Source organism: Sciurus vulgaris, assembly GCF_902686455.1.
Source record: "Sciurus vulgaris genome assembly, chromosome: 11".
Taxonomy (NCBI): Eukaryota; Metazoa; Chordata; class Mammalia; order Rodentia; family Sciuridae; genus Sciurus; species Sciurus vulgaris.
Window position 1 is genome coordinate 22,792,082 of NC_136472.1, and position 27,210 is coordinate 22,819,291.

The following is a 27,210-nucleotide window of genomic DNA, read 5'->3' on the forward strand; positions in this document are numbered from 1 at the left end:
CCAGGTAATGAGGATCATTTCTACATGGTGAATCAAGTGAATCCATTTTGAATTCAAAACTCAGAATTTCTGTGAAGTCACATTAGGCTTATGTGAGACTAAAAGATTTAAAGTCATAAAGACACATCCTTAAAAGTGGTTGATTTGGTATCGTATTATCTGAGCATTTTTTCTCAATTCCATTTTATCTTTGACATCAAAATACACTTATTGCAAGAGGAACTCATTTGAAGATGGATTTTTGCCTGAACACACCGAAATGCCACAAAAATCGTTTAGAACTGCAAAGGTAGGTTTTCAACACTTGTGATGCTTATTAAATATTGTTATTTTTCATATATGGTTAACATTACTTTTCTATATTTGTAAAATACAGTCATAGAAAATCTCATCCTTATCCCAAATTTTCAAAACACATTCATAATACATTATTAGTCTAATTTAACATTGAGCGATTTGAGACTCATAGAGATGAAGCACTTTCTAAAACCCAGCTGTCTAGTACTAGGGACTTATTTAGTGAAGACACATATCAATGAAGAACCTAAATTAATCTTGAAGATGGAAACAATATTAATGCAACTCTCATATAGAAATAACCTAAATATGATTATTAATGTTCATAAATTATCACTTGTTAGTCCAAGCACAGGCAAGTGGGACTTTTTCTGGTGTCAAATCCAGTGTATAATACAAGTCTCTCTGGCTTGTTTAAAATTAATCTTGAAAGCATTTCTCCTCAGCTTGTTATAGGGTCAAAAGTTTCTTTGTGTCATTTTTCAAACTGTCAGGTCTGCTTCTCTGCTGAATGCATGCACATTTATAAAAGTTGATGAAATTTCCTTTAGGAATTTCCAGAACTGTGGTGGATATATTCACATAACAATCAATTCTCTTACCAGATGATGAGGTGGTATTGTTACTCTCAGTTTATAGATGATAATATAAGTGTGTGAAGTGTCAGAAAATGCACCCCAAGTAAGAGAATCTGTAACAAGAATCTGCAAAATATCTTAAAACACTTGAAATATTCAGAAAAAAATAGATAATATTATTATTGTTTTTAGAACAGTAAACATTAGTCACTGACATCATTTCATTAACTGTTAATGTACAAAATAATGCTGACACAAAGGTCATTCTAAAACCAGTAAATGAATCATGTGTGTATAGTACTTGGCTCTTTGGAATACACAGAATTCAACATTAAATATTTCAACATTAACAATTACTAAGTTCTTGAATTAGTAAGTGCATATTATGGGTTATTTTATAGGATCTCTTTTGTGTTTTATCATATTTCCATCATTTATTTATGTCAAATTTTAATACTCTGATACCTGGAAGCTCCTGCCTCTGGCTTCCACTCTACTGAATTTCCCTCAGCTTCATCCAGGACACATGAAGCCCTATATGAGCCAATATTCCCTTATTTAAATTCCTTGGCATCCTTTCATTTATTTCCCAATTTTCTTTTGTCATTCTCCATTCTTAATAATAATAGTAATTTTTTTGCCTGTATATGGATATTTAGTACATTCATTTTGTACCTTTCTTTTTGGTCCAAGTTGTCACTGGCATAAAGTCCATTATTTCAATTCACACTCACAGTCGTCCCAGATATGTAAGTGTACTCAGAAACCTGTCACCTGGTTTATAGAATCCTTCTCTATATACTATTTTTATAATACTCACTCATGAGGCAATTTGAGTAATCTTCAAGAATTCAGAACCGTTTGTTACATCTCAAAAATAAAGAATTGCAACCACAAAAATAAAAAAAAATCAATATTTCACAAGTCAGGGGTTTCTGGGTATTGAATATTTATTAGGCTGGAAAATTTGAACAAATCCAAGGTTTTATCAACTTTTTCAGGTAATATAATAAGTTTCCACAAGAAGTATATGGAGTCTACAAACAATGTGACAGAGTTTGTTCTTCTGGGACTTACAGAAAACCCAAAGATGCAGAAGATTGTATTTGCTATGTTTTTGTTCATCTACATCATCTCTATCGCAGGAAATTTGCTCATCTTGATTACCATCACTGCCAGCTCATTGTTGGGATCTCCCATGTATTTTTTTCCTGGCCTGTCTCTCCTTTATTGATGCCTGCTATGCCTCCGTCAATAATCCTAAACTGATTAGAGATTCACTTCATGAAAAGAAGATCATCCTTTTCAATGGATGTATGGCCCAAGTCTTTGGGGAACATTTCTTTGGAGGTGTAGAGGTCTTCCTGCTTACAGTGATGGCCTATGACCGCTATGTGACCATCTGCAAGCCCTTGCACTATGCAACCATCATGAAGCGGAGAGTGTGTATGCTGCTAGTGGGAGTGTCATGGGTGGGAGGCTTTGTCCATGCGACCATCCAGCTCCTCTTCATCTTCCCACTACCCTTCTGTGGCCCTAATGTCATCAATCACTTTATGTGTGATCTGAACCTTTTCTCAATCTGGCCTGCACTGATACCCACATTTTGGGGGCTCTTTGTTGCTGCCAACAGTGGGTTCATCTGCCTGTTAAACTTTCTCCTCCTGCTTGTCTCATATGTGGTCATCTTGCACTCCCTGAAGACCCATAGCCTGGAGGGCAGGCACAAGGCCCTGTCCACCTGTGTCTCCCACATCATAGTGGTTGTCCTAGTCTTTGTTCCCTGCATATTTGTGTACATGAGACCTCCAGTAAATTTATCTATTGATAAAGCAGTTGCTGTATTCTATACCATGATAACTCTCATGTTAAATCCTGTGATCTACACTTAGAGAAATGCTCAGATAAAAAATGACATTAGAAAATTGTTCAGCAGGAAAATTATTTGATAAATAAATGTGCCTAAATCACAACAGTGAGTCAAGAGAGGAAAGGATGAATGAACATTTTGTAATATCTCAGCAAAATATGATTGGAAGAGCATGAGAAAAGACTGTTATTCTCAAAATCTGCAAAGAAGTAGGAATAGGTTCAAACAATGGAGACAACTTAACCCTGAATAATCTACTCATATTGTAAATTTCTACCCAATCTGGTCCTGTTTTTTCTATCTTTATCTATTTATATGGATTTATAATTTTTCCTTCTAATAAAAAGTAATGATATAAAAATATTGATATTGATCAATAATGCCTATAAGACTAAATCAGGTAAACACTGCTATTACCCTTTTTTACCTTACAGAAATGGGGAGTTATCAGAACAGATGTACTGATGATTCAGTAACCAGATTACTGATTTTCTACATCATATTCTTGGCTTCTATCATTCACTGCCAGTAATGATAAGAAACTGTTCATATAATTTTACTGGTTACTATTTCTGAGAAAAGGACTGTAATTACCATATTATAATACTCTATAACTAAAAATCAACCCATTTAATTATTTGTTGATATTACTTTATTTATCAAAAGAAATGCTCTTATATTTCTAGTAATATTATAGGATCTAAGTACTTTGGGAAAAAGACAACAGGCCATTTATTTACCCTACAAGTGGTAAGAGATTCACCCCTGTTTCTAACGTTCCTTTGAGCCTTTAGAACTAGAGTATTGCTCATGTCACTGCCTGCTGATAATCCGTTAGAAATAGGGATGACTTAAATAAAAGTGTACCTGGATGTCACTCTGCAATTCCTATTTACTAAAAGTGCAGTTATAGTCCATAAATTACTTGCCTGCTAGCTACCAATATTTTCTACAAGTAGTACAATATTTGATACTTGATTACATATTAAATAAATAAATAAAATTATAAATAAAAAAGTGAATACAATAAAATGTACACTAAAAAAGATTACAAAGGATTACAGGAATTTTTTTCTACATTTATTTCCTTCAGATGAGAATTCTGTAGAGAATTCTTGATTTCCCTTTAAATGAAACAAAAATGTGTTTAACTCTGAAAATGAGGAATGGGATACAATATGGAATTCAGTTTAACAATATATGAAAAAATGTTTATCTTCATATTCCCTCAGGAAGACATCATTCTTCTACAAGTGTGGGCTATTTATCATTTTTCTGTTACTTCATGGCTACATTTCATTATTAAAAGTTGTTTTTCATAATGTGTAGATCTTTCTACACACAAAGCAATTGCAGGATTAAATATTTTTCAGGCAACTCTTCTTTCACTCATTAATAAATTTTTGTGCCCAAGAAATATATTTGGGTGTATTTCTGATGTGGCTTAAAGTATAAATAACTTCTTCCTTTATAAATTTAAAATATATTGAGAGACTCCCAGAAAGAAGTAGAAAAATCACTGCCAAGAATTGAAAAGGGTAAGGTAGACAGGGTGTTATTAGACCACACAAGAGGAATCTGGGACATGGGTCAAGAAAGATTCCTAGAAGGGAAAACATTGAAAAATCACCCAAGGGATAGGGTGGGGTCAGTAGGGTAAATAGGCAATATGAGGATAAATCATTCCTAGGACAGGTAGTAGATACACAGGTTAAGAAAAACTTCAATTCAATATAGTCATTATTAAATGATTTATTCATTCAACACTATTTTCACCAAAACTCCCCTGGTGCCAGTCATCAATGCTGCATACTTACCTAGAATAAAGCTGTATTGTAACTCCTGAGACTCAAGAGACAGCAAAGGGCAAGATCAGGAAAGGTCTCATAATACTGTTAAAGCTTAATGGTCAGGATCATGGGTCAAACTTTGAAGGGATTTTTAATCTAGCAAGTAATGTATTTAGAGTCTTGTTTTGTGAACAAAGGGAAAAGCAAAAGACTATCACGAGAGTACAAAAAGGCTCTGGCCCTGGCCTCCAAGCAGACCATGTTATGCAGTACATGGAGTACTCTAAAGCCAGACTTCACTTGAGACCCCAGGCTTTCTTCCCCCATATTGGCTTTTCGGACTTCCATATGTCACTTGATAAAAATCTTCAACTCACTTTCAGTATCTATAGAACACACATTGACATGAGAGGGAGCAATTGTTACTCAAATATTAAAAAAAAAAGTTGTAGACAACAGAACTGATATATGAGGAAGATTAGATAGATAAGAATCATCGGTAAGATACAGGTTCTGACTTCCATCAACAAACGGATGAGGGAATTCAGAGGATGGAAGAGAGAGAAATATACATGTCTGCAAGTGAAAAAGGATGCTAAGTTTCCTGTGCCCTCCCACTACCAGTGGACTTCACAAGATTAGTTCTTAGTTCATTTGAGACAGTAAGTTATTATGTAAAGAGCAGATAGAATATAGCACTGAGTCCCAAAACTAATACTGATCCCAAACAAATGGAAAGGGTAAATGCAATACTATTAAAGTTAAAACCCATCACGGCTATTTCAAGACTGGTGGAACTGATTTTCTGAGTGTTCAACAAATAAGACTTGGAGGAAAAAAACAAGAAAAGTAAAAAGTCTTAAGAAAACCACCAATATTTTGACCAGTGCCCTCCAGGATCATCTAAGACCTAAAGAACAGTGGGAACCTTCTAAGTTGATCATATCCAGGAGCAAGAATACCAAGGAAGAGCTTAAGGTCTCACAGTCCTCTTCAGAAGCTTACCACCAATGAAAGAAAAAACTCTAGGGGCCCCACTTCTCAAAGATCCCTGTATCATCATGAGGACCACGCCCTTATCACATAGGCCACTGAGGGACATTCAAAATCCCACACACATTAGCCACCAAATGGACATGTACCCTGATCTAACCATCATGAAATAGATATCTTCTTATCCAGAAATACAATGCTGGGCCTGCATAGCACTAATCCATCATGAAATGCAGTGATATATATTTCTTCAATTTTTAAAAGTAAGAAATGCACTCAATAGACATTTGTTCAAAGATAAACAACAATGGCGAACAAGTAGAAGAAATTATTCTCAACATTAATGTGCATAGAGAAAGGTAAATTAAAAGTACAGAGAAATACAACCTTGAACCTATACATGTGGCTATTATTAACAAAGAAAAAAAAAAGAAAGAAAAGAAAAGGAAGAATTGGAAAAGATGTGTAAAAATAAGAACACTCGTAACCTGTTTGTGGCACTATAAAATGGTTGACTTCTATGAGGATTGTTCCTTTAAAAATAAACTACTTGGTGATCCAATTCCATTTTGTGCATAAACACAAAATAATCAAACTCATGGACTTTAAGGGATGTACACACATGTAGATAGCAGCCTTATGTGTAATAGCCAAAACACATAAGCAATTCAAGTGATCTACAACAAAAGAATGGATAAAAAATATGATACCATGGAATATCACTATGGAATATTACCCAGTATTAAAATAATGTTCCAATGCTTGATACCACAAGGATGGAACTTGAGAACATTGTGTCAAGAAAAATTAGCTGTTCACAAAACGTCTAATGCTGTATAAGTCCATTTATATTAAGTACCTCAAGTAGTAAAATTTGTAAAATCATTTGGAATTATTTTCATGGGAGATGTTTTATGCTTCTTTATTTAGTTATTCAATATTTTACATATTTAGGCACTCATGGATATTTACTTTATCCCTTAAGCTATATTTCAACATTATGTTATTTATTTTGATGTCCAAATTATTTATAGCTTTGGCTGTGATGGGTTCTATCTGCTGACTCAAATTTCCCTGTCATAGATGTTCATTAATATATGTTCATTTTATAATTCCTTACTTTATGACACTTCATAATGCTCAATCTCAAGAAACCTTGAGATTTCTATTGGGGATTGGTATTAATAACAATACCAGGACTCTAAACAATTATTGTTTCTTATTCTATTAAATAATGGCACTTTAGTACCTTTAAATTAAATAGGCCGCCTCTCTCTACCACAACCTAAGACAAATTAAAGGTTGATTCATTATCACATCTTGTTTGTGTTTCCTAATTGGGAGGGTAGGGACACTTTAGATAACAGCCTTCCCCCAGACTCCTGTGTTCAGCATCATTTGTATATAAAGACTCCTCCCAGGATGGCACAAAATAAGGCTTCACAGCCAGAATTCCATGTGATCATGAATTTAAGGAAATGGGTGAATCTGGGATTAATTTAGCTTCTCTTCTAACATATAGATGAGAACCAAAGCTTCAAATTGCAAGTCCAAAGTGATACTGGTTCAGGCAGAATTAGAGAAGCATTTTTAATTCTCATTTAAATAATTGACTTAAAAATTGCCTTGGGAAGAAAAAAGGGCAAGAAAGAACTGCACTTGGAAGTAACTTAGTCATATTTACTAGTTGCAGGAAAATAGTTTTGTCAATGCCAAGCCAGTGTCTGATGCAAAAGAGGCACTTGTGGAAGACAGAAGTGTTAGAGACTCCTCTGAGATCACTACAATATAAGGGAAGAATATGGAAATAAGAAGCATGCTCAGCAGTTGCTGGTGGATATGGGCACTACTCTGTGGGTAAGGAATACTGGGAGAGGGAGATGAGAAGCAAATGAAAACAGATATTGCTGCATTTCAGGAAAATACTTCATGGTTCACAGTGGTGATGATGTTTTCATGGATACAGTAGAATGCAAACATCCTTTCTTCTCAGTGGTCATTGAGCACAGAAAATAATGGAACACCACTGCATTATATTTATAAGAAATATGAACATATAAAGCCCCCTTTCTTATGTTGCTTCATTGTAATGTACAACTTTCTTATGTACCTATGAAATTTACATGTGTTTATTTATTTGATGTTTATTTCTGTTTGAGTGCATGTGGAAAATCTCAGGAAGGCAAGCGAACCTGTAGGTAAATGGCAATGTGGTAGTGCGAAATGTGATTAAAGAACACCTGATCTCTAAGATACCCCTGCAACTGACTCGCCATCTCCATCAAGTATCTGGATCATAATGTTGCCCTGGGGAATACCACGGTGCCTCCTGCCTACACCAGAACACAATTGTTAAGGCTAAATTTTATGCCAGTGTGAATAGACCTTTTCTGAAGGTAAGAGCTTTATTTTTCATTCATCAAGAATATAACACATTTTCACACAAAAGTAGAGAATAACATGTTAAGTGCAGTTAACCAAACTCAGACTCAAAGGTCAAGTGTTTTATATGTAGAAGCCCAGAGGAAAATAAAGGAAAGGAGGGGGTGAAACAATAGGAGAATATAAAGAACCAATCAAATATAAGTTAATAGATGATCAAAAAGAAATCATAGTAGAGAAAAGAGAACCAGAGAGGGGAGAGAATTCAGGAAGAACAAGAGGGAGGGAAAAGGGGGGATTGTGAACTGAAATTGATTTTCATGTGTGTATGAGTATGTTGTGATAAACCCAATTACTATGTGTAACTATAAAGCCTTCACAGCAAAGAATATAACACATTTTCAAATTTTACAATAGTGAGTACTTTTTAAAATTAGATCTTCTGCCAACCTTCTCTTCAACTCAGAGACTGTGAACACTTTGCTGTTTTGGGTACCCTTCTAATAGGATATACATATAGTTTGGTATATATTATTACTATATCTTCCTTGTAAGGCAAATTCACTAAGAATTTATTCCTATTTTATATCACAGGCAAAGACAATATATGAAGAGTCTCCAAGTTTTAAATATTATAACACATACCCCGTGTTCCAAATATGCATTTCCAATGAGATATTGTAATGTAATCATAAAATAAACTATTGATGTAACCATAAAAAAGAAAAAGAAATCAGTTATGTGTGCTTTGGAGGGTAACATTGTGTTCACAGCAGAATATTATGTTATGTAAATATAGTTTTTATATATAGTTTCTTTATCCCATATTGGTATAGTCAAAATAAATGAATTGCCATTTTATTTCTACCTGTTCTTCCTTGAAGTCAGGAAATGGAACATCTGGTAATATCAATTATAATTTCATTGAAAGTTTCAGCTATGACTTGGAGCATTTCCTGCTAACATTTGCAAAAATTATTATTACTTAGTCATGAGCATGAAATTTGGAAAATATTCTGATTGGTGTATTTTCTCTTTTTCCTGTATTATAATGTGTCTCCTAGGGTCTTAAGAAAATCTATTCAAATATTCTGAAATATAAAGATGTAAAAAGAATAATTTAAGTTTGGATAACAATATTATAAAAAATATATAGTTTAATGATAGATGCTGGATTTGGACATGAGAAACATTAGAGTGTTTTAAGAGGTAAAGTAAAAAGATAATGATTTAATTAAAGCCAAATATTAAACCAAGTCTTGATGGACCAGAGCAAATGTCTTATTCATTCATAAAATTTTGTTTATTGTTTTAATTATTTTCCCTTTTCTTCCCTTCTCTTCTCTTCTCTCTTTTCAGTAAGGCAATTTAAAATGTTTAGAATGCCATTTATTAAATGTTCAGAATATTTATTAAAAATAAATATATTAAATTGCATTAAGAGGTTCAAGAATGTCCTGACGTACCTTCATTACCTCTCTCTGTTTCTCTTTGTTTCTCTTTCTCTATCCTTCTCATTGTGTGTGTGTGTGCATGTGTGTGTGTGTGTTTGAATGCTTAGACTCCAAGAGAGGCTATCTCAAATGTTTAAACAATAATTATTCTAATATTCAACATGCTTATTCTATAGCTACATTTTATGGGACTACCAGGTTCAAATAATGTAAAAGTCTATTGAGGTAAATCTAGCTTAAGTGTTTTTTAGATTTGCAAAGCATGACCCTGCCATTGATAGCTTCATGCTGAAGACTAATGAACCTCATTCACTTTGGAAAGTTGTCTACTCATACCAAATCCACGAAAGCAATATTTAATTTGCTTGATTAAGCATTTGCTTTTTTATTACATTTTCTATGTCTTATTTAATTATTATCATATCCAATATGGGAAATGAGTGAAATAGTTGTTAGGAATTCCATATTATCCAGTAAAAAGAATAAAAATGTGACTGGAACCTATTGGGAGTTATCATTAATAGCATCCTTTTTAAAGTTACAATTTTATGACTGAGAATATGTATTCAACTTCAAAATTTAGTATTCATTTCATATTTTTTTTTTCATTTCTTCTTTGCAGATTGTTTCCAACCTGTGATGTCCCCACATCAACTGAAACCATGTGGGAAAACAGTAATGTGACTGAGTTCATATTGCTAGGATTAACACAGGATCCTCTGAGTCAGAAAATGGTGTTTTTAATCTTCTTAAATTTCTATGTGGGAACTGTAGTGGGGAATACACTTGTTATTGTGACCATTGAATCCAGCAGGACACTTGGAAGTCCCATGTACTACTTCTTATTTTATCTCTCCTTTGCTGATTCCTGTTATTCAACATCCACAGCCCCTAAGCTAATTGTGGATGCTCTCTCTGAAAAGAAACTCATATCCTACAGTGAGTGCATGACACAGATCTTTGCATTGCACTTATTTGGATGCATGGAGATCTTTGTCCTCATCCTCATGGCTGTTGATCGCTATGTGGCCATTTGTAAGCCTTTGCATTACCAAGGATCATGAGGAGGCAGGTCTGTCTCATTTTGATTATTCTTGCCTTGATAGGGTCTTTTATGCATTACACTGCCTCAGGTTATCCTGGCCTTGAGAGTGCCCTTCTGTGGACCCAATTTGATTGATCATTACTTCTGTGATTTGCAGCCCTTGTTTAAAATTGCCTGTACAGACACTTATTTGCTGAATCTTTTGTTGGTGACTAACAGTGGGGCAATTTGTTTAGTCAGTTTAACAATTTTAACAATCTCATACATTGTCATCCTGCATTCACTCAGAAATCACAGTGCAGAAGGGAGGAAAAAAGCCCTATCCACTTGCACATCTCACATCATTGTAGTGGGCTTGTTCTTTGGCCCCTGTATATTCATATATAGGTGCCCCCCAATCACATTCCATATGGACAAGATGGTGACAGTATTTTATACTATTGGAACACCCTTCCTCAACCCACTGATCCACACACTGAGAAATACAGAGGTGAAAAATGCCATGAGAAATCTCTGGCATTCTAAAATGACATCAGGAGTGAGAGCCTCTCCACACAGAGCCAGCCACAAGACACCAAGCCAGCAGAGACCTCTGACATGCAAGCAGCTTCTGGGACCAGGGCTGGGCAGCCAGAGACCTTTCCAGGCAGCCTTGTCCCCCTCCAGCTGCAAGCTTTTTCCATGGGGCGATCCAAGATGGCGGACTAGAGGGTGACTGCATCTCCAGTTGCTCCAGAACCCAGGATTCAAGAAGGGGAGGCATTGAGAGACTCGGACTAAAATAGAACCACGGGATGAGTCTCCCCGACCCAGCAAAGCTCAGCTGGGTGGCAGGCCCGGATTCGAGTGGCTTATTAGAGTAGGACAGGGCAGATAGAGTCTCCCCCAGGCAGCTCTGTGCACTCTAGCGGTGAGCTACTCCCACAGGGACAGAATCTCCAGCCTCACGGAACAGGCCCCCCAGTGAGAGCCTTTCTGCACAGAAGCAGCATGGCCAGCTCCGGCCTGCCCCGCTGCCAGCTCCTGCCCACCCCCAGTTTTATTTCATGGGGTGCATTCAACAAAAGAAGTAGAAATAAACAAATAAACAACTTAACACTACAGCTAAAAGCCCTAGAAAAGGAAGAGCAGACCAACACCAAAAGTAGAAGACAGGAAATAGTTAAAATCAGAGCCAAAATCAAGAAATTGAAACAAAAGAAACAATCAGAAAAATTAACAAAATAAAAAGTTGGTTCTTTGAAAAAATAAACAAAATTGATAAACCCTTAGCCACACTAACAAAGAGAAAGAGGGAGAAAACTCAAATTACTAAAATTCGGAATGAACAAGGGAATATCACAACAGACACGAGTGAAATACAAAACATAATTAAAAGCTATTTTGAAAATCTATACTCCAACAAAACAGAAAATCTCAAAGACATCAACAAGTTTCTAGAGACATAAGAATTACCTAAACTGAACGAGGAGGACATACACAACTTAAACAAACCAATTTGAAGCAATGAAATAGAAGAGGTCATCAAAAGCCTACCAACAAAGAAAAGTCCTGGACCAGATGGGTTCTCAGCCGACTTCTACAAAACCTTTAAAGAAGAGCTCATTCCAATACTTCTCAAAGTATTCCATAAAACAGAAGAGGAGGGAACCCTCCCAAACTCATTCTATGAAGCCAATATCACACTGATACCTAAACCAGACAGAGACACATCAAGGAAAGTAAATTTCAGACCAATATCCTTAATGAATATCTGTGCAAAAATTCTCAACAAAATTTTAGCAAATTGCATACAAAAGTATATTAAAAAGATAGTGCACCATGATCAAGTGGGATTTATCCCAGGGATGCAAGGTTGGTTCAACATCAAGAAATCAATAAATGTCATTCAGCATATCAAGAGATTAAAAGTTAAGAATCACATGATTATTTCAATAGATGCAGAAAAAGCATTTGATAAAAAAACAGCATCCCTTCATGCTTAAAACAATAGAGAAAACTGGGGTAGTGGGGACATTCCTTAACACTGTAAAGGCCATCTACACTAAGCCCATGGCCAATATCATTCTAAATGGTGAAAAACTGAAAGCATTTCCCCTAAAAACTGGAACAAGGCAGGGAATCCCTCTTTCACCACTTCTACTCAACATCGTTCTTGAGACTCTGGCCAGAGCAATTAGACAAACCAAAGAAATTAAAGGGATACGAATTGGAAAAGAGGAACTCAAACTATCACTGGTTCACTGATGACATGATTAAATATTTAGAGGAACCTGCAAATTCCACCAGAAAACTCTTGGAACTCATAAGTGAATTCAGTAACATAGCAGGTTACAAGATCAATGCTCATAAATCCAATGCATTTTTATATGTAAGTGATGAATCTTCAGAAAGAGAAATTAGGAAAACTACCCCATTCACAATAGCATCGAAAAAAATAAAGTACTTGGGAATCAATCTCACAAAAGAGGTGAAAGACCTCTACAATGAGAACTACAGAACACTAAAGAAAGAAATTAAAGAAAACCTTAGAAGATGGAAAGATCTCCCATGTTCTTGGATAGGCAGAATTAATATTGCCAAAATGGCCATACTTCCTAAAGTGTTATACAAATTCAATGCAATTCCAATTAAATTCCCAATGGTGTACATTACAGAAAGAGAGCAAGTAATTATGAAATTCATCTGGAAGAATAAAAAACCCAGAATAGCTAAAGCAATCCTCAGTAGAAAGAGCGAAGCAGGGGGTATTGCAATACCAGATCTTCAACTCTATTACAAAGCAATAGTAACAAAAAAGGCATGGTATTGGTACCAAAATAGACAGGTAGATCAATGGTACAGAATAGAGGATATGGACACAAACCCAAATAAATACAATTTTCTCATACTAGACAAAGGTGCCAAAAATATGCAATGGAGAAAAAATAGCCTCTTCAACAAATGGTGCTGGGAAAACTGGAAATCCATATGCAACAGAATGAAACTAAATTCCTATCTCTCACCCTGCACAAATCTCAACTAAAAATAGATCAAAGACCTTGGAATCAGACCAGACACCCTGCAGATTATAGAAGAAAAAGTAGGTCCAAACCTTCAACTTGTTGGCTTAGGATCAGACTTCCTTAACAGGACTCCCATCGCACAAGAAATAAAAGCTAGAATCAACCACTGGGATAGATTCAAACTAAAAAGCTTTCTCTCAGCAAAGGAAACTATCAGTAATGTGAAGAGAGAGCCTACAGAGTGGGAGACTATCTTTGCCACTCATACTTCAGATAGAGCGCTAATTTCCAGAATCTATAAAGAACTCAAAAAACTGTACACCAAGAATACAAATAATCCAATCAACAAATGGCCTACGGAAATGAACAGACACTTCACAGAAAAAGATGTACAAGCAATCAACAGATATATGAAAAAATGTTCAACATCTCTAGTAATAAGAGAAATACAAATCAATACTACCCTAAGATTTCATCTCACCCCAATTAGAATGGTGATTATCAAGAACACAAGCAACAATAGGTGTTGGCAAGGATGTGGGGAAAAAGGTACACTCATACCTTGCTGGTGGGGTTGCAAATTATTGCAGCCACTCTGGAAAGCCGTATGGAGATTCCTCAGAAAGCCTGGAATGGAACCACCATTTGGACCAACTATCCCACTCCTTGGCCTATATCCAAAGGACTTAAAATCAGCCTACTACAGAGATACAGTCACATCAATGTTCATAGCTGCTCAATTCACTATAGCCAGATTGTAGAACCAACCTAGATGCCCTTCAGTTGATGAATGGATAAAGAAACTGTGGCATATACATACAATGGAATATTACTCTGCCATGAAGAATGATAAAATTATGGCATTTGCAGGCAAATGGATGAAATTGGAGGATATCATGCTAAGTGAGATAAACAATCTCAAAAAACTAAAGGATGAATGATCTCGCTGATCAGTGGATGAGGACATATAAGGGGGGGTACGAGGGGTTAATGTTAGGGTTAGGGTTAGATTTAGGGTTAGGGATAAGGAGGGTGGTAAGAATGGAGGAAGGAAGTACTGTTTAGAGGGAAAAGAGGGGTGGGAGGGATGAGGGGAGGGAAAAAAAGCAGAATGAATCAAGCAACATTGCCCTATGTAAATTTATGATTTTTCATTAAAATTAATAAAAAAATGTATTTTGAAAACTCACCATGCATAAACTCCATGGGAAAAATGTATGCTTAATATATGAATGAGAAACATTTTTCAAAACCAATGAATCAGTGTCAGGACATGAGTATTAACTGAGATTCATGCTGTATTCAGATCTCCTTATTTTTTTAACTCTTGCTCTTTCCCTCTCCAGAATCCTGTCTGAGATAACACAGATTTAGTCTTCACCTTTCCTTCAACATATGTTGACAGGGAAAATTGCCATACTTTGTTTGTGAAGACCACGGCACTTTTCAGGAATGCAAGCCAGGTAATGTGGATGGCATCCTACAACAGCCTGGGATTATGGATGTGGGGAGAAATGTCAAAGATACAAACTCACTTTCATCACATCAGTGTGTACTATCAGTGTGATTCACAAGTACCAGGAGCCTTGCCCACTTGGTGAGGCACCATGATCACCTTCCCCTCTGTAGCCATTCCTCCCTTATTCCGTACTGTCTTGTTTGAAGTTGGTCACCATGCATGGTCTACAAGAAGAGGCATGTGCGTCCTCTAAAACTTCCAGGGCACCTTCTCTCTGTAAATATGCAAATTTACATTCATCCAAGTCTCTCTTCTCTCCTCTATTTACTTAGTTATGTTTTTAATTATAACATTGTGGACTCTTGGATGCACATGTTTTACTCCTGGTTACATTTCAATACTGTTTCCTTCTGTTGCTGCTACATTTTCACAGCTTTGACCCCTATTGGCTCTTTGAATTGACACATGCCCCCTTCCCTCATGGCCATCACTGTGGGCCTGTGTGTTTCAGCACATCCTCACTCTCTACCACTGTAACGTGCTCCAGTTCCTCTGTGAGCCCAGGTCCGGAAGCAGATACTCTTTCAAGAAGGCGGGATCATTTTATTGAACAATAGTATTGGAAAGAAAGATTCAGGTCCCACAAGGGTTTTGTTTTGGATTTTGTTTTTTCCTAGCCAAAAGTGTCACATCACACAAACTAGTAGGTTTAATTACAAAATTAGGCCACCCATTTACCTCATAAATTGAAGAGTCATTCATTTTTCTTTTAATTTTTTTTTTTTTTTTGAAGAGTAGTTCTTTATCACATCTGACTTGTCTTTCTCCTGAGAGGGAAGGGACACTTGAGAGAACTTCTTCCCAGGACTCCTATGGTTTGAGTCATTCATATGGAATACACTTCCAAGGAATGGAAAGGTGAGGCAAGTCCTAGTGAAAATCCTGTGTGTGGGCAGATTTCAGAAAGTGCTGAATGATTCTGGAGCAACTCAGTCTGCCTTCTTGCATGCAGATGGAAACATGAGCTTCTTGTTGAGAACAAAGACATCCTGTTTCCAGAATAAACAGGCATTGATTTGGAAACACTTTTCAAATTCTCGTTTGAGTAAGTGACTTCTAAATTACTTTGGAATGTGGGCAAGTGAACGTTCTAACCTTGCATAATTTTGCCCAAGTTGGTATTCACTTACTATATTAAAACTTGCAGAAAATGAATCAGATTAACATCACAGCCAGTTTCTAACATATCAGTCCCTTGTTGCAGGACAGGACCTTTAGGGTTTTTTCTAGAAATGCTTTACAATCTAAATGCAACTACAAACAACCAAAAAACAGGCAAAGAAGATCCCGATGGAAATGAGAACTATTAGTTATGGTTGTTGATAGATGGAGCTTTAATAGATATATGGAAATAATGTCTATTTTGTGTGTTCTAGGTAATGCTGTTGGTGATGATGTTCCTATTGATATAGTTGGATGCAGAATCCCTTTCCCTCAGTTACAACTAAGTATAGACTAGTGTGCAACACTATTGATTTATATCTTTAAAATCTCTTGGGCTGGGATTGTGGTTCAGTGGTATAGCACTTGCCTATCATGTGTGAGGCACTGGGTTCAATTCTCAGCACCATATATAAATAAATGAAAAAAATAAATGTCTATCAACATCTAATTTTTTTTTAAAAGAAATCTCTTAGTTCTATGGTGCTTCTTCATGAAAATGTACACCATTCTTATATCTACAAAAAAATTTTAAAAATGTGTATATACATAATGCTATACAACTGTTTCAGTATGTTAATCTGTCTAAATGTACCAATGCATAAAGATATGGATCAATACATTATAACACATTTTTCAAGTATTGCCAGAATGCATACTAATTTTAAAGTAGGTCTTCCTCACACTTCAAATGCCATGAAAGGAATATTCTCTCAGAGGCTATAAATATGATTATAATCCAAATACAATACATTTCTGTAAGTATTTATATGTGTGTCATGTGTATTTTTCTATTAACAAATATTTTCCCACCCTGAGAATACAGTACTGAGATCATAAATTTCATTTTACAACATATTTTAGAAACAAGTGCATCTAATATATAATATATACTTACTTAATGTTTGTGTAAAAAATGTAATATTTGACTCATTCATTGACATTTTGATGAGTTAAAATCACTTCCTATGTTTTGCTGCCTCTGAAAGGGCTCCCCATGTCTGTATGCCTGAGTGGCTGTGTCTGGAGAGGAAGCTCTGGATCAGGGTCTAGATGCAGTTGTGAGAATCAGGCTTTGAAATCACATTCTGAGCTTGCAAGTACTTGGACTCCCATCAAAGATAGGTGAAACTGTTTCTCACACATTGATCAGCACCATCTGTTAAGAGTCAGTTACCAAAACAAATGCTTTAACCATCCCATAGAGGAGCAAAAGACATTCTATTGGAATTTTAATTTGAATGTATTAACCTGGGAATGAAATTGTGCATCCATTCTTATGCTTTATCTTTTGAATAAAAAAGAAAGGAACTCCTAAAATTGAATCTTTGCCCTCTGTTGTGTCCTGTTTATTATGTTTTTTTTCTTTTTGTTTTTTTAATGATCTATGAAATCCTCTTGTATTTGAAGAAGTGATGCTTTAATATGGCACATATCTTACAAATATATTTTATCATTTTTACAAATTTCTTTAGCTTGAATGTATGTTATGTTACAAGGAAAATACAAAGGATTTTTAAGCATTTTGCAAATTAAACTGAATATTAATTTCCTTTTTGTGTCTGTATTCTCTTCCTTGAAGTTAGGGTATAGAATATGGGAGAGTTACACTTAGTTAGAATTGCTTTGAGAGTTTATGACTAAAGCAACCAGAGATCATTTTATTTTCTTCCTCTATTTCTCCTCCTCTTCCCCCAACCTCCTCCTTCTTTGTCCCCTTCTCTCCCTCCTCTCTCTCTCTCTCTCTCTTTCTTGGTACTGAAGATTGAACCCAGAGGCAATCTACCCTGGAACTACATTCCCAGGCCATTTGTTTTGTGTTTTTTGATTTTTTTTTTTTTTTTTTTGAGGAAGTAGGGCTTTATTCTGCAACATGGAGGAAACATGCTTTGACCACCTGCCACAGAAATAAACAGTTAAAACTCAGGTACTGGCCAGCTATGCTCCTTGTGGACCTCATGCAGGGCTCTAAAAAACATTTGGATTTTGAGACAGAATCTCACTAAATTGTCCAGAAAGGTTTGGAAATCGAGATCCTCCTGTCTCAGCCAAGTTGCTGGGATTATAACCATTGGTACTGTACCCAGAACAGAGATTATTGCTTGATTTCCTGGTGCTGCCTATACCTGAAATTTTAAGGGTTGTTTGATTTATGGTGAAGTGTCTCCTTAGGTCCTACAGAAACTTGCTGAAAGACTCAGAAAAATAACAAAAGGGAAAGAATTTAATTTTAAGTAACAAGTATGATTTAAAAGATGAAACCACAGTGTAATACAGGCTGAATTTAGAATTGAAAAGAACTACATAAATTGTGAGGTAACTTTTATTCAAGGCAAGAAATAAGATAAAAATGTCCTATACCGGATCACACTGAACAGTTGGCCCTACACAAGTGTAATTTTATGTCCATTATTTCTATCTCCCTCTCTTTCTATCTGTGTGTGTCTACATTCTATTAAAAATCCTTTATAACCTTTTTTCTATAAATAGGACATCTATGAAAATGTAAACTTTTATAGGACACCTACCTATAAATTTGCTAAAAATTATTATAGGTGACTTACATATGTAGGGTGAAGAGATAATGGGTTAAGGATGGCAATCTCAAATGTTTAAAAAATTCAGAATGGGATCTCCAAAATACTGTGTAAGATAGCTTGAATGCTACTACCGGGGTCCAGTAAGGTTGAAGTCCATTGCAGCCAACAGAGAGAACAGCATAAGTGTTCTCTCTGTTGCAATGCACAACCCTGACACTTACAACTCCATGCTACAGACTGAGGAAACACATTCAACTTTGAGGGTTATCTGCTCATACCAAATCCACTAAAGCAATATTTACTTTGCCTGAAGAAGCACTTACTTTTTCGTTATTTCCCTCTTTCATTCATTTCATATGCAATCTGGTGAATGCATTAAATGAATTCTAGAAATTGAATTATATTCAGAAATTTTCACAGGATTGTGAATGATAACTCACTGGAAAGTTACAAATTCATGACTGAGAATATATATTTGAACTACAAATTTAGTTATTTTACATTTTCTTCTTTCTTCCCATGCAGAATGAGGGTTTCCAATCTGTGATGTCCACACATCAAGTGAGATGATGCACCAAAACAACAACGTGACTGAGTTCATATTGCTAGGATTGACACAGGATCCTCTGAGGCAGAAAATGGTGTTTTTAATATTCTTAATTTTTTATGTGGGGACTGTAGCGGGAAATATGCTCATTATTGTGACCATCAAGTGCAGTTGGTCTCTTGGGAGCCCCATGTACTTCTTCCTGTTTTACCTCTCCTTTTCTGATTTCTGCTTTTCAACAACCACAGCCCCTAGACTGATTGTGGATGCTCTCTCTGAAAAGAAACTCATATCCTACAGTGAGTGCATGACACAGATCTTTGCATTGCACTTATTTGGATGCATGGAGATCTTTGTCCTCATCCTCATGGCTGTTGATCGCTATGTGGCCATTTGTAAGCCTTTGCATTACCCAAGGATCATGAGGAGGCAGGTCTGTCTCATCTTGATTATTCTTGCCTGGATAGGGTCTTTTGTGCATTCCACTGCTCAGATTATCCTGGCCTTGAGATTGCCCTTTTGTGGACCCAATTTGATTGACCATTATTTCTGTGATCTTCAGCCCTTTTTGAAACTCGCCTGCATGGAAATTTATGTCATGAACCTGCTGGTGGTGTCTAACAGTGGGGCAATTTGCTCAAGCAGCTTCATGATTTTGATGATCTCATACATTGTCATCCTGCATTTGCTGAGAAATCACAGTGCAGAGGGGAGGAAAAAGGCCCTATCCACTTGCACATCTCACATCATTGTAGTGGTCTTGTTCTTTGGTCCCTGTATATTCATATATACACGCCCCCCAACCACTTTCCCGATGGACAATATGGTGTCGGTATTTTATACCATTGGAACACCCTTCCTCAACCCACTCGTCTACAATCTGAGGAACGCAGAGGTGAAAAATGCCATGAGAAAGCTGTGGCATGTTAAAACTGCATCAGAAAGCAAGTGATGAATTGAGAGTCTGGTTTCTTATTTACTGTTATGATTTGATAGACTAAGTATAGACATAAAACATGATCATTTTTGATAATTGTTACAGTAAAGTGTACTTATATTTGAATTGTGGGTTCTGAATTTTTCTACATGACAGTCATTATAAATTCTATAGCATCATCTCTTTGCAGGTAGTTAGGAGGAAATGTCTTTTCTCTCTACACTTTCACTTTTTCCCCCCACCCCTGTGTTTCCAAGACCTGCCTATTTATACACATACTACCTTGACTATTACCTTATTTCCTTTGCCTCTGGCATCAGACCACTAGTGTCCCTGACATCATTAGTCTAACTCTTTATTTCCTAAATTCATTCTTGCGATTCTGAGCATAAGCTGTGAATGTCAAGTCAGTCTCTAGTGCGATTTCCTGACAAGAGAGAGCTATACCATCAGATCTGTTGAAATTTATAAATTTACAGAAAGCACACACAGTTCATTGCATTTTTTATTTCCCTCTGTCACCCATTTTTAGTAATGTGTTGACTGTCTTGATCACACACAGGGCAAAGCAGATAATTCAAGGAATCAAGAACTTACATTTAATTTTGTCACTGGTTTTTTGGTCAGAATTTTCATCTGTTTCAATTAGTGTTGTATTTCATAAAAGTTATTCTAAACTGTATTTTTTTTTTTTTACTTTTGCTTGTTAAACAAATCAAAATACTGTTTTTGTCATCTTTAAAATGTAGTACGACAATGTCTTGAGATGAGTATCATTACATGATTACTGCATAGGAGTTTGAGCACCAGAACTCTAAATCTAGGATAAATAAAAGTGAAACAATGGGACTGAGGATAAGCTCAGCTGGTAGAGTGCTTGCATGCACAAAGCCCTGTGTTCAATTTCCAGCACCAAAAAAAAAAAAAAAAAAAAAAAAAGGTAAAACAATGGATATTGTTGAAGCTAAATAAAAACTATAAATATAGCCAGGACTGATGGTGCATGCCTGTAATTCCAGTGGCTGAGGCAGGAGGATTGTGAGTTCAAAGTCAGCTTCAGCAAATGTGAGGTGCTAAGAAACTCAGAGAGACCCTGTCAATAAATACAAATTAGGGTTGCAGATGGGCTTCAGTGGTCAAGTGCCCCTGCTTTCAATTCCCAATACCTAAAAAAAAAAAAAAATCAAAATCAAAACAACACAAACATACAAATATAACAGAGATCCAGCATATTTTCTCAAATTGAGAAGAAAGGTAGAAACTGATTTTTTTTTAAAAAAAGATTCGATCTCTTGTTGAAAGTTGACTATATTGAAAAACTAAATGAAATTACCATGGGCACTGAAAGAATAGAGCACTTGTGTCAAGATAGTGGGGCCAGGGGGACTCCAGCTGAAAGAAGTCACTTTCTCATATTATTTTCCTTTTTATTTGTTCTCTCTCTCCCTCTCTGTACTAAAGGGGTTGAATAGCTTTATGAATTACAATTGCCATTGAAATTCTTATGCACATATTGGGGAAAAGAACAGATGAACAGGTGTACCTCAGAGGCACAGGTTTTAGTTATATCATAAACTTTATAAATATACATTGATTTCCCTGTAGGAAATTGCACCATTTCTTTAGTATCTGTGACTAAATTCCACTTCATTTTTTAATATGGTGTCTCATAACTTAATTAGAAATCTTTACCAGTATTAACCGTATCTTTCTGTCAAAAGTTACTTTCAAGTAAATTCATTCACAAAGACACTCACATACTTTATGAACCCAGGAAATGAACTTATTTGGACATAAACTTCTCTAATGTACTCCTTTATTATACCGATCACAAAAAAAAAAAAAAAAAAAAAAAAAAAAAAAAACTTATGCACATACCCATTACATAGAGGGTTCATAGTGATTTTCATTTTGTAAGAACAAATCAAGGTCAAAAGATTAGAAGAAATGAAAAAAACTAAAATGTGGATAAAATGTAGAATTAAAATTAAAAGTAGGATTATAAAATAAGAAGTAACTCTGTAGGAGAAAAAAAGTTTAAAAGGTTTATGTGGTTCCATTTACATAAATATGAATGATTTTTTTTGTCCATTTTAAAAGAAAAAGTAAAACAGGGAAAATAACATATTTTAAATTTCTGGGACACCATATGTATTCAATGGAAAATTTCAAAGTGATCAGGCCTTTCCCCTAAAACAGAAACTGAATTCTAATTATCCTTTCACTTGGAGAACAAGTATTGCTTTTTTTTATAATTATGTTTCACACAAGTAACATAAAAATTGATATTTCCATGGAGAAATTAGACAACTACACTCTAAAGTTCAGAGAAAGCACAAGTTTTTGAGCTTGCTCTACCAATGCCAGAGGTTCATTAACAAGTTCTCTAAGTTTCCTAAGCCAATGTGATCAATGCTTCTGTCCTACTGTGTCCATTAATTCAAACATAGCTGCTAATTGTCTAAAAGCAGGAACCTCTAGATGGACAACGTGGTGATCAGGGACTGTGTTTATTCTAGCTTCAAGATCCGTGGGTGAACATCATGTAAAATTGCAAGCTCTGAAGTTAGACTGCACGAATCCAAATCCTGGGCTAAAAGTTTTGTTTGTAAACTGTACACTAAAATCAACCCTATTTTATTGATTTCTCATGAGAGTTAAAAACTATGGTGCACATAAGGAACTTAATAAACAATTTAGTGTGGCTATCTGTTTTTATCATAAAACAGAGTTTTCAAATATATTATTGAAAGTTGGTATTTTCAAGTGTAATCACTATATGTATTTACTAATCATTTTATATTTTTTTCAGTGAACATAATTTAATATTTTAATGGAAATGTAGCAAATAATAATAATGAAGTGTGGTGTTAATGTGACAATATAAACCTAAGAAAATACTAAATTCCTTGGTATTTATTTTTTCTTCCGGTACCAGAAATTGACCCCAGGAGTGTTTAACCACTGAGCCATACCCCAGTCCTTTTTATTTTTTATTCTGACACAGGGTCTCACTAAGTCACTGAGGGCCTCCCTATGTTGCTGAGGCTGGCTTTGAACTTGTAACCCTCCTGCCTCAGTCTCTTAAGACACTGGGGTTACAGGCATATCCACCACACCTGGCAGTATTTCTTAAGCAAAAAAGAAGGGAATCTTTGGCAGCCTGGCATACACCCTACACATTTTGCACATAAGGTTTGTTTAATTGATAAGTTTTATATACTTATCATGTAAAATAGGGTTTGAAATATGTAGACATTTAGAATAACTAATTTGATCTAATTAAGATATGTTATAATTAACTGATACTTTTCATTGTTTTATGAAAACTTAAATTCTACTGTAGGTAATTTTCAAGAATATTACACATTGTTACAAACTACTTACTGCTACACAATGGATGTTGGTAACATGTGCTTCCTATGTAAAGGAAACTTAATCCTCCTTTGACAAACATGTCCAAATCTGTCCCTTCCCTTGCCCCTCCCCACCTAGTAACACCCATGCTACAGCACTGCTTCTGAGTTCAACTCTTGATTTCCACATGTAGATGAGAACTTGCAGTATTTGTCTTTCTACTTTCTTTTCAAGAATAAAACCCACCCTTAGTAACTACAGACACCATGTTGGACAATGGATGCCTTTAACTTGTGCCTCATATATATCACTTGTTTCTCTTTTGACCAATGTTTCCCACTCTACACCCCCAACACACACACCCTAACCAACTGCTGATAACTACAATTCTACTCACAACTTTTGTTTTTGCATCACTTTACTTTTTATTATTTTTTTAAAATTTTATTGTTTTTTATACATGATGATAGAATTTAATTTTGTTATAATTATAAAAATATGAAATAAAATTTGCTGAATCTGTGTTTGTTTCCACATATAGGTGAGAACATGCAATATTTCTCCTTCTCTCTCTGTCTTGTTACACTTAATGTGCTGCAGATTCATCCATGTTGGTGCAAATGGCTTGGCTCATACTGCATTGTGTGTACACAATATTTTATTTATTCTTTCATCCACTGATATACACTTAGGTTGATTCCTCCTCTCAGTATTGTGAATAGGGTTGCAATAAACATGGAGTTCAGATATCTCTTAGAAGGACAATTTATATTGTCTTTGGATATATACCCAGTACCGTCTTTCAAGATCATATAATAGACCTATTTTTATTTGTTCTTTAATTTCACTTTAAATTAACAATTCAAATTGTGCATAATTATGGGGTACAGGGGGGCAAGCAAATTCAAATTGCATTGAAATATATTGCTTAAAATAAATTTCACAAAGATTTATGTTTTAAATTTTTGAGAAATCCCAAATTATTTGCAAAAAGTCCATATTAATTTACATTCTAACCAGTGTGGAAGGATTCCCTTTTATCTATGTCAGCCATATTCTCCATATCCTTGCCAACAGTTTTTATGAAAATAATATTCATTTAAATTTTTGTTTACTCATTTGAATGAAAAAAGGATTTCATAAAGTTATTTACAATGCTGAATGTACAATTATGAAGTTTGGTCTTTTTGACAAAGGGTGCCATTCTTGAGCAGCAATACTGTTTTAAAAATATGAAGATACAGTATCTGGCTGAGATTGTGACTCAGTGGTAAAGCGCTTGCCTAGCATGTGTGAGGCACTGAATTCCATTCTCAGCACCACATAAAAATAAATGAATGAATTAAGGGTCTATCAACATCTAAAAATATTTTTTAAAAAGATACACTATCATCCCTTGCCAACATTTTTCTTGCATCTCTTTTCATTTAAGCTATTCTAACATGTGTGAGGTAGTACATAATTGTGGTTTTAACTTTAAGGTCTCTAATGTTTAGCAATTTTCAGCATTTTTTCACATATCTGTTGGTAATTTATATATATATATATATTTTAAATCTATTCAGATCTTCTGCACTTCTCAGACTGGTTATCTGTTTTCTTATTATTGAGTTGAGTTTATTATTTATTTTGAAAGTCAAATTTTTATCAGATGTGTCGTATGCAAATACATTCTCCTATCCCACATGTTGTCTCTTCACTATGCTGATTATGTAATCAGTTTTGAACATGTTTTATGCAAACAGAAAGTAGAAACTTATAACTGGAATAAAAATGTAGAAAGTATTCATTAAGTGTGTATGCAGGCATCAATTTAGACAGGCATCTACCCTGTAATTGAGACTTGAACAATAGGAAAGATGAAAGAGACAGAAAGGCCAGACTATCACTCACTGTGAGAAACAGCTCCTCACCTCCCATATTGTGTTCTCCCCATATCCACCATCCCCACATCCTCTCAATTCTTTCTTACTTTTTATTGAATTGTGAAAAACAGTAGGGGAGATGGAATTGAAACTCTATTCATATTGAGATGTTACCAGCACAAGTGCAGATCAACGAACTGGATCATTGAATATATAACCAACTTTTTTTTTTTTTTTGGTTCACTAACACTTTTTTCTGCCTCCCTTCTTTATATTGTTTCACTGAGGTTCATATTTACTCTTTCACAGCACTGTTGGAATATAGGAAATTAGAAAAACAAGGTTTAAAATAATGGAGACAGAAAAGAGGTGTGCGATCTTGTGGGCATATATGTGAAGTAGAAAGTTGAGGGGTGAAGACCAAGGGCTGCAATGACACACTACCTGTATGCAAGCAGTTTCTGTCTAATGGTCACTGAGGAGCATGGACAATTCGTTCAGTAATCCTCAATTGAATAAAGTGGATGACATAGTTCTGAAACGTATTCTGTACATGGATATTGCCAATCAAAAGGAAGGGGAAGTGCATTCACTACAAAGTGAATTCCTTGATTTTTAATTCAAAGCAGAAGTAAACATATAACTCCAAATGGTTGTAAATTACCCAAAGGAAGCACATGTCCTGAATTAACATGGAGGGAGAATTATTTTTCTTCCTGCTCCTTCTCTTCCTCCTCCTTCTCCTTCTCCTTTCTCCTACTGCTCCTCCTCCTTCTTCCTCTTCCCTCCATTTCTACTTTTCCTCCTCTTTCTCCTCAACCCTCCTTCTGCTCCTTTTTTTCCTCCTTCCTGTCTTCATCTCAAATGTGAAAAAAGAATAGTACATTAATTCCATCACTCAGGATTCATAGTGATTTATAACACGAATTCATAGTCACACTGAACAGTGTAGTTTAGTGTAAATTAGATAATCAATGTACTTCATATTAAACTCTGTAAATGGTGGTGTATAAACAGGTGGATCGCTGCTTCTCCCTTCCAGAAAAGTGCTACTGAAATTGTGTGTCACTCTCACTGGAGTGAGAATAGAATCTCCTGGAAGGAGATTAGCTCCTAGTGGAAAAGACACATGAAGTGTGAATTGTGTCTGTTTCTTCTGGTCCACCTCAATGTGTGCCATACGTGTAAGATGGCTTGGTTGAAGGCTGAACAGCCTCATATGCATGAGACAGCTCCTTAGAGATACAAACTTCTGATCTAACTCCAAATATCTATAGTTCTAAGGATAGGAAACCTTTCCCAACAATAACAAACTGCTTAAATATTCAGGGGTTGAGTTCTAAGCAGACGTTGAGTTTTAAGCAGATGAAACAGCAAGTGCAAATGGGATATATTTATTCTGTGGGAAGAAAATCAAGGAACCCTTCCTTTGTGAAAAAGAAAGAGAATAATGACAAGTGAGGTCAGAAATACAAAGAGAAACTCATTTGTGAATTTGTGGCTTGTGCTTTTGAAGGATATCTCTGAATCCTTTAAAGAAGAGAAGCTGACCTAATAATCAGGAGGATACTGAAATACTATAGAAAAGGGAATGTGATATGAAGGACCGGGTGAAAATCATTGCACATAGTGAGAAAAATTGAACTTATATATGTGGTTTGCATGATTGATGGGAATGTAAAATGATATATCCAATGAAGTTCTTTCTCTTTTTTTTTAATTTTTTTTGTACTGAGGAACAAACCTAGGCACTCCCAACCATTGAGACATGCATCCAGCCCTTATTTACATTTTATTTAGAGACAGGGTCATGCTGAGTTGCTTAGGGCCTCACTAAGTTGCTAAGGCTGGCATTGAACTTGCCATGCTC

The 27,210-nt window shown here is 35.5% G+C and overlaps 1 protein-coding gene and 2 pseudogenes across 3 annotated transcripts in view; 2 read left to right on the forward strand and 1 right to left on the reverse strand.

The window, feature by feature from the left end:
• LOC306639775 (olfactory receptor 4C6-like) overlaps positions 1–27,210 on the reverse strand; it is a 288,641-nt pseudogene that overhangs the window by 68,916 nt on the left and 192,515 nt on the right. The gene's annotated exons all lie outside the window — the stretch shown is intronic.
• Positions 1,906–14,772, forward strand: LOC306638473 (olfactory receptor 4C13-like; annotated as a pseudogene). The gene is made up of 3 exons: positions 1,906–2,752; positions 10,873–10,947; positions 14,761–14,772. The product of its transcript is annotated as an olfactory receptor 4C13-like (transcript).
• On the forward strand, positions 19,194–20,133 carry LOC306639037 (olfactory receptor 4C11-like; the record flags this gene model as incomplete). The annotated part of the gene is made up of 1 exon (XM_079102481.1): positions 19,194–20,133. Exon 1 carries the CDS (start codon positions 19,201–19,203, stop codon positions 20,131–20,133), a length of 933 nt encoding a protein of 310 aa, XP_078958607.1. The 5' UTR covers positions 19,194–19,200.